The sequence below is a fragment of the Lotus japonicus genome, chromosome 6 (assembly GCF_012489685.1).
Source record: "Lotus japonicus ecotype B-129 chromosome 6, LjGifu_v1.2".
Classification (NCBI taxonomy): Eukaryota; Viridiplantae; Streptophyta; class Magnoliopsida; order Fabales; family Fabaceae; genus Lotus; species Lotus japonicus.
In genome coordinates this window covers 60,303,829-60,312,949 of record NC_080046.1, presented here as the reverse complement: position 1 = coordinate 60,312,949, position 9,121 = coordinate 60,303,829, and the positions used below count along the sequence as shown (strand labels likewise).

General features: G+C 31.3%; 1 protein-coding gene across 1 annotated transcript; it reads right to left on the bottom strand.

Moving 5' to 3' along the window:
* Positions 1–347: 347 nt before the first annotated feature.
* On the bottom strand, positions 348–1,178 carry LOC130724329 (cytochrome b561 and DOMON domain-containing protein At5g47530-like). The gene has a single exon (XM_057575532.1). It carries the CDS (start codon positions 1,106–1,108, stop codon positions 494–496), a length of 615 nt encoding a protein of 204 aa, XP_057431515.1. The 5' UTR covers positions 1,109–1,178; the 3' UTR covers positions 348–493.
* Between the last annotated feature and the right edge of the window lie 7,943 nt (positions 1,179–9,121).

Sequence of the window (9,121 nt, the reverse complement as noted above, 5' to 3'; positions counted from 1 at the left end):
TACACTTTTGGTGATATTTACCAATTTTGCCATTACTGAAAACACCACTTCTCAGTGTGTTTTCTGTTTTGGATAGAAAAAAGCAAAACACCTTTTACCTGTTTTCGTTTTTCAGTATTTAAAAAGGAAAATTGAGAGCAGTTTTTAGAATTGAAAACTGATTTTTAGTTACCCAAGCAAGTTTTTCAGTTTTTTAATTTTTAAAAACTGAAAACAGTTTTTGAAAAGTGTTATCAAACAGGCCCTTATTCTTCGAGAAACTAGGATCACATTAAGTAAATAGTACATTTTGTCTATACGCGCTGCTGAGGAACTAAACATTCGGCTAAATGTTTAAAAAATCCAATTATATATGATGACACCGTGCAAGAGTTAATTTCATAACAGCATGAATTGATCCATCTTATTGTCGTCATATCAAATACTGATGAGTACATTTAATATATAAATAAACACTTAGATATTGTGCCTACATTAATTCTAATTGAAGTCATCAGGTAGGAGGAGAAACTAGATGCAAGATCTCCTTGGAGTTGAGGTTAGCAGAAGCCATGTCATGCACTTCAGGGACAGAATCAGAAACAGAACCACTTTGCCAGAGGTGGACCAACGAGGTGGTACATTTCGGAAGAGTAAGCTTAGCAAAAATGGTAACCTCATTGTTCTGAAATGTCACCATCAAATTGGAGTAAGGGTAACTGATATTACTCTCTTCCAACACAGTGTTGTAGCTTGAGATTGAACAAGTGTAGCCTCTCATGACAGCACCACATGTTTGTGCAGGGACAGCAACCAGAGCTTGTGCTCCCGGCATAGCTTGAATGAGGTTGTTGTTGGGGTTGATAGCCCATGCCACCCAAGTATTTGTGGGATTTTCAATTCCAGAATGTCTGAATGCGATGTCGAGGTTGCCGGTGGCGGGTTGATAGGTCCAGTGAAGGAAAGAGGGGGAGTGAGGAAGATCACGGCATGTGGCGAAAACCTCCTTGTTAGGGAAAGTGTATTTGCTGCATCTGCAGGTTTGAGTGTGTGCGGTGGTTGTGAGAATTAGGGAGGTGAAAACAGAGAAGCAGAAAGCAACCCTCATCAACATGTCTGACACCAGCATTGTGGTGTGTCATGTGTGTTCTTTCTTTCACCTACCAACCAACCCATTTTGTCTCGCAAAAATAAAATATCTAGAAGGAAAATGCTCGATAGAAAGTTAATAGGTGTAGATATTCCATTTCTAAAGTAAAACTGTAAAAGAGAAAAAATAGAAGAAAATAACGGATGCTGATTCAAAGACACATTTTCGATGCTCAAACACTTTATGGTTGGTTTTTGACTCTGTGAAAAGTTTAAGAAAATGCGTTTTGTGGGCGTCCGAAACCACCACAAACGCGCAATGTTTTGATGTCCTGTACTATAGTGTGTAACGAGGTTCATAAAACATTAATGTAAGATGTGATATATAAGTGTAAGATAGAGGGTAAAGTATGTAGTTTATTTACACTCAAAAGCATGAAAAAAGAAGAGAGAAATGTTCAGAAAAATAGGATAAACGAAAATAAAGATAAATGATGTGATAGGAAAAGAAAATAAAAGAAAATGAATGAAATAAAAAGCAAGAGGGTGTTAAGGTAAATGTGTGAAATATGTTACAATAATTTTTTTATAAACACCTCAATCACACTCTAGCATATGCTAACTTGGGTTGATACAACTGACCACAAGATTATTGAGGGTGTAAACTCCCTGCGTTGTAAATTCTCAACTGGTGGACTTTAATGAAATTTCTCAACACTCTTACCTAAGAATGAGTCTGTGCTTGTCTCTCCAACGCGTCATTGGCGCACTGCCTGTAGCCTGGAGGTGTTTAATCTCCAATCTTCCATTTTTTGGAAAAAAAATATCACGCTCCCCCTACGAGTATTTAAGGGTTTAGTTGGTTCGGGTTTTAAATAAAATAGAATCTGAATCAATTAAGTCTGATTAATTTGGGAGTTATGATATATACACACCTCTCAACTTCTTTTCCACCTCCATTCTCTTTATTTTTCTCTTCTTTATCAATCAAATCGCATATCACATCTTTACTTTCTCTCTCATTTCTTTCTATCTCTCTCCTCTTCCACCTCTCAAAACCTCAAAAGTGAAGTGTGAAGATATAATTATCCATTAATTTAGTTCTATTTTGTAAAGAAAGTTCAGCTAATTTGAATTAAACCCATTTTACTAAAATTGAGTTAGTTTGACTTGGGTCATCCAATTAGTATTTGAAAATTAAATCATTAATTTTTAAAATTTTATCCACGTATGTTATTCTTAATTTTAATATATAAATTTGGATTTGAGAGGTTCTTATTCGTCAATATTTTTATGGAACACTTAAATAAATCCATTAATATCACTTTTAATTTTTTTATAAGAAAAATATTATATTAAAATGGGTACATCAACCCTTAATACAAGAGAAAATTCTAAAATATTAATGATTAAGTTGATATATTAATTAATATTAATTTTTTATATTTCTAACTTTACGTGATGTATTATAACTTTATGTAACGTATAAGTTGATTAAGTTATGGTTGTAGAGAACGTATATTTTTTTTTGATACATCGAAAAATAGAAAACGTATATTTGTTCAGGTTGAATGTAAAAAGAATCAATTAACAAAATAAATTTGACTGATTACACTGATAGTTTGGATAGCATTCAACTTTTTTTAAATGATCATGTTATTCAGGTCGATCCAAATTGATGAACATCCTCACTCCCATTGACCGAGAGAAAGGAAAGAAGATGGGGAAATATAATATTTTATAGGTCATATGATAAGAAAAGATTAGAGAAATAGAATAAAATGAGAAAAAAAAAATGGAAAAAAAAGAAGAAAAATGGGGATGAATCAATTTTTTTATTTTTTTTAAAGATGGATGAATCAAAATCAAATTACAATGTTTTTTTTTAAACAATCAAATTACAATGTTAATTTCAAAAACAAAAATCAAATTACAATGTTATGCCTGTTATCTTGTTTTTTTTTTATTTCGTCTCCGTATGATAGCTCAAGTGGTAGGAGTTGGGGGCATGGGCGGATCTACATTGAGGCCAGGTGTGGCTTTAGCCACACTGGTTTTTTTATTTTTATTTTTAGAAAAAATTTATATACCATGGAGTGTAGTGTTGCAAAATAACAAACCCAAATTCTATGTCACTGGAATTGGACCAAAAAGGCTATTAAAGCTCAGATCCAATCGTTCTAATGTCTCCAATTTACCAATACTTGCCGGAATTGCTCCACTTAAGTGATTATTTTTCAGCGCGAGAAAGCTAAGCTTCCTTAACTTTCCCAGTTCAGTAGGTATACTCCCAGTAAGCTCGTTATAATTAAGTTGCAAAACCGTATCACTTAACAGATTAGAACAATTTTGAGCTATCTAATCTATAAAACAAAGAAAGGAAGAAAGAAGTTCAAGACTGTACTTTTACAACTTGCAAAAAGATGAGACAATCGAATATTCACATGACAAGAAAAAATATTAATGCATCAAACTAGAGCTTAAAACGATGGTAAATGAAAATAATTATTAATACACGCTGAAAAGGGGAAGAACATGAGAATTTGGGTTTGTTATTAATTATTTTTCACTTTGCTTCTTTTATTATATTTCGTTGTAAGCCTAGTCCTTCTTGGAACCTAGTCCTTATTGGACTGTAAACTCTTATATTTCCATGAGAAACTTTCTCTCATGGTTTTATTTATAATATTTCTCTTTTTTGAAAAAAAATATTTTCAATACATTTTAGTCTATAATTTCTTTTATATTTAGCCACACTGGTATGTAAGGTCTGGATCCGCCCCTGGTTGGGGGACATAGGGTGGGTAGGGGGAGGTTCAGGGTTCGATTTTTGGCCGGTGCAATTTATCTTTTCGATGTACAAAAAAAAATCTTGTTTTTTTCGTTTTTCAACTTGTACTCATTTACTAATATTAATTACTATGTGATGTGAGCCATAAATGTATATGTACTGACATATTTTAATTTATTTTAACTTTTACCCATTTATTGATATTACTTATTACATATATTAAATACTACATATTTATTGCAATGTATGGCATAAATAAATATACATTAAATACTAAATTTTTTGGTCAAATACTACTATTTATTTATTCAGATCCATCTTCTCTGGAGCAATGGGTTTGGGCTTTTTCTTTCTTTTCGTTTTGAGCTTCTTTTTTGACGTGAACCTTTTTAGATGATCCATTGGGCTTTTATAGCCGGCTTCCAGCGGGCTTGAACTTCGTGACATGAAATAGCATTCCATCCTGGGTGCATAATGTAGCTGAGGCCGATCATATTGCACCGGAGGCTTATTTTAGTTGACCGGCCCCCAAAGGTTTACGCAACCATACGTGTTATGGTTGTATCCGTGGTGGTCAAAGGCGCATTGCTTCGACATGTTAGCATTGTTGGTGATACGCGGTGGTTTTGGCCTAAGGATGTTTAATTTACAAATTCACCTCGTATGTCCTTTTAGATAATTATGAAAGGATTCATGTTAATTTAAATGAGTATAATTCGTATAACACGCCTTCAAGGTTGAGCTCTACCATGTTTAAGGCCTAAAGTCGTTTGTTGTCTAATTAAGCACTTCCATCTCGGTGAGGTGGTTCTCCTTGATGATAGATTTAGGAGGTGTAATAATCTAGGGCACCAACAAGAATCTCATACGTAGGTAGGTTCCTTTTCTTACTTATTAAAGTGCAACCACAAATAACCCACGAGTGCGCTGCTATCATTAGGCGCACACATAAACAGAAAAGTAAAAGCTCAAAAAGTAACTTGGATCCAATACATATACAATTAAGATAATCTTTACTTCTTAATAATCTTCCTATAAATATAATCCCACTCTTGGTGTTGGTGATATGATTTCCTTGCGTGTCTCAAGTACCCAGTTCCCTAACAAACACTTTGCAGTTCTTCTTCTAATTGCATCATCAGTAGGTGCCTCACTCACTCTTGTTTTTAGTCAAATGCGCGTTATCATGGAAAACACTCGTTAGTTCAACTAATTACACTCAGAAAATTAAATATCAAAGCCCAAAATAAAATATATAATTTTCATCATGGGGGACATATATATCAACTATCATAATTACGTATAATTTGTATGCTTTTGATCAGTGCTTAAGTAACCTTTATACCATACCCTTATTTTATCTATATCTATGTAATATAATGCACACATATACAACGATAGAAAATAATAGAAAAAGTATTTAATGAAAACCAAGCAATCATTTACATATATAATTAATTAATTATTAATGCAAACCGCAGAGTTGCAATGTTCATGCATGACATGGCCGATATAATATTTAACTACATGAAAATCACCTTCAACATCAGCAAGATGTTGGTCTTACACATTTGCAAGTTATATTAAATTATAATTTCATTTTCGGCAAAAGTTGTCGCCTATAATTCCATTTTCTAATTACGCATTCAATCATGTTTCTGTTATTCAATTTCAATCTGCTTAGCTTCATTAGTTTATTTTCAGTATTATCAAATCAATTGTCTTAGTTTGTTGCATAAGAAAAATAAAAAACGTCGCAGCAAAATATGAATGAAACCAAGATTCTCGATCTATTTCAGACTATAGTTAAGGTTGTGGACAGCTCAGAATGCTGCATCCTATCCTAACAATAAAATTAAAATATTAGTTTTCATTCATAAAATATGCAGGACATTGGAAGTATTTTTATCATTTACAAGATTTGTACGTAGCATATGAAAGATACGAGATAGTGTTATATGTTGTACATTAATTAATTTTGTACCTGCAAAAAATAATTTACATGCATGTTAATCAAATTAATTAATTACTAGTGTTCTTTTTACCCGTGCGTTGCACGGGGAATATGTTTATTGTATTTGATACATCGATCATATTTTAAATTATAAAAAAAATTAAGATACTAAAAATGTAAGAAAAATCTTAATGAAGCAGATGATAAACACATATTAATCATGGAAAAAAAAGAATGTGTCTATTGTATTTGATACATCGATCATATTTTAAATTATAAAAAATTTAACATACCAAGAATGTAAGAACAATTATAATAAAACAGATGATAAACACATATTAATCATGGGAAAAAAAGAATGTGATAGTAGCACAAATTAGGGTTGTGAAAGATAAATCATAAAATATGACATCATTTTGTTTATTTGAAGTCATAAAATAGCAATATATCAGATTTTGTTCAAAATTTACGAACCTTAAACCGACAAAAATAATTTTGCATAAATTTCAAATTAGCCAACATAGATTTGTTTTGGCAATAAATTTTAGGTGCAGAAATTTCTCCTTTCCATTTATAACTGAATGCATTCAGTTGGTATCCCATTTGATTTTATTTGAAATTTAACATAATATCAATCAATTAGTTTAGAATATAATGATTGTTTAAAAAAATATAATGATGCTTTTTATATAAAATAAAATCTCACGTTACATATACATAAAGAAATCTCTAAAATTGAAAAGAAGATTTTAATATTTTATGAAAAAGTTTCTCATATTTAAAATTTTTAAATTAGCCAACATAGATTTGTTTTGGTAATAAATTTTTGGTGCAGAAATTTCTCCTCTCCATTTATAACTGAATGCATTCGGTTGGTATCTCATTTGATTTTATTTGTAATTTAACACAATATCAATCAATTAGTTTAGAGTATAATGATTGTTTAAAAAAATATAATGATACTTTTTATATAAAACAATATGTCACGTTACATATGCATAAAAAAATCTCTAAAGTTAAAAAGAAGATTTTAAAATTTTCAGTGTAACACATGTCAAAATAGGAGAAGGATTTACTTATACATAGGTGGCAACACCTTGAAACATCATTACAACAAACATTGATCTTTGCATACTCTTTTTTGCCACCATTTATCAAGAAGTGTGGTCCTTTAGAGCTGTATAGTAGCCACCAACTGTATTTAGAATAACACATTTTATACTATTCTTGGTGTAGAACTCATGCTCCATTTCTTGCAAATCCATCATATCATCAATCATCGTCATGCTTCTTTGATAGTTGGGAGCATCAATGTCTTTCTTTTACTCTACAATATTGGGAATGATCTTAAATTGTGTAAGATGATGCATCTGTTATAAAAAAAAATACAAAACCAAATTGCAAACCAAGCAAGAGCTTACATTGCACATGTGAGATGGACAAAACAGATTGAGAGGAACAATGAAATGATGTTTAGGTAGTGGAAAATAATTGAATTACCAAAAAAAAAGGTGAGCAGCAAACATGTAAGTCCATAAAACCCGGATAAGAGTTAATAATCTTTTTATACTAAGCAATCAGAATGTGTGAAGGCTATAATAAATTTCTTCCCTTACCTAAAATTGGGATGAGAAGTGATGTCCATAGAGCTCAGCAAAGTCCCTATCCTCATTATATGAACCCAGAACTGTTCATTCTGCCACCAATCTTATATCCTAACCCCATTCCACATCAGATCAAGAATTGCAGTAAAAAAATGGAGACGAAAAGTATAATGAACCACATGCTGGAAAAGTTACTTATTTGATCAGATTAATAATTCTAAGATCCAAAATCAACACAAATCAGTAGTTATAAATTTATCAGCAAGAAATGAGATAGCAAGAGCAAAGGCCATAAATTGGTGAATGAAAATAAGGAAATTTTATATGATTCATTCTCCTTATCCACATTCCCTTTCCATTCAGCTCATTAACTGTGTTAAGGCCTGCTTCCCACTAAGCAAAAGTTCAAGTATCAGTTATGAAGCCAAACTAAATGTAACTTATGAGTTATAAAGATGCAGCTATGAGTACAACTAATACTCATGGATGTGACAGGTATAAAGATGCAGTTCCCGGACCATAACCCCAAACATTCTTGAGCCAAATAGGAAACTGCATGAAAATCAAATAGAATCAAACATTTAGTTAAGCAAATTTAGAATTTTAACCCATGTACTAATTGAAAAAAAGCTTCCACTATTGAGATAGTAAAGCAAAATAAAAGAGACTATAGCTATGTCTAAAAGCGATTTACAATTGACAACAAAAAAAAGCTATTAATTAATAAGAAAAATAGCAAAATCTGGAATTAAAAGCAATCATATGAATAAGTATCTTACCTAAATCTCATTTCTTTAACTGGGATCCTGGGTCAAATTTGTTGGACGTCCCTTCTTCTGAAAGAGTTTCTCTGCCTTCATGATGCTGACATTGTAGATGAAGTTTTGACAGCCAAAACTGGAAGACAATGATGCAATTAAATAAACTTGCAATGGGAAGGATAAAAGCATGTAATTCTGCTATCAATTGGCCGATTAAGAACATTCAGAATAAGGGTTGCATAAGAGAAAGCATCACAACATTAGTTTATTTAAGAGATATGGAAGCATCACAGAGACCACCAACAAATACTAAAGCATATATGAAATTAAACAAAACAATCACAAAATAGGGAACAATGAATAAATTAAGAGAAAATTAAAGGACATGACTTTTAGGAATTGAATCAACACTACCAAATATAGTGCTCACTAATTAGGTCAATCAAATTCAGCAACAAAAAACCTTTAGGAAGCGAAGCATAAACATTTATGTCAAACACTTACACAATTATCAACTTACACAATTATCAACACTACATTAAGCAAGTTGCATACTCGAGTAATCTTCCTCACTTTTCCTCCATGTCAACCGGTTCACAGTAGAGACATGTAGGGGAGGAGATGACTGATGCAGTATTAGTAAGGAGCAATTTAGGTAAATCTTAGATAATTAAGGCAAATCTTTTAAGATTTTAATATTTTATGAAAAAGTTTCTCAAATTTAAAATTAAATTTAAAAAATTGGTTTCAAGATTTGTTATGGAAATAAATTTTAGGTAAAAAAATGTTTATTTTTAGAGTATTAATTAAATTTTATTTTATTTTTATTGAATTTTTGGATTTTTATTTAATTAAGGATTTTATGAGTTTTTATTGTGATTTGGTAGTTTTTATTAATTAATTTTTAAGGTATTTTTATTGAATTTTTAGTTTTTTAATCTTT

Coding starts and splice junctions, on each gene's coding strand:
- LOC130724329 (XM_057575532.1), bottom strand. CDS start 1,108: ATGCTGGTGTCAGACATGTTGATGAGGGTTGCTTTCTGCTTCTCTGTT.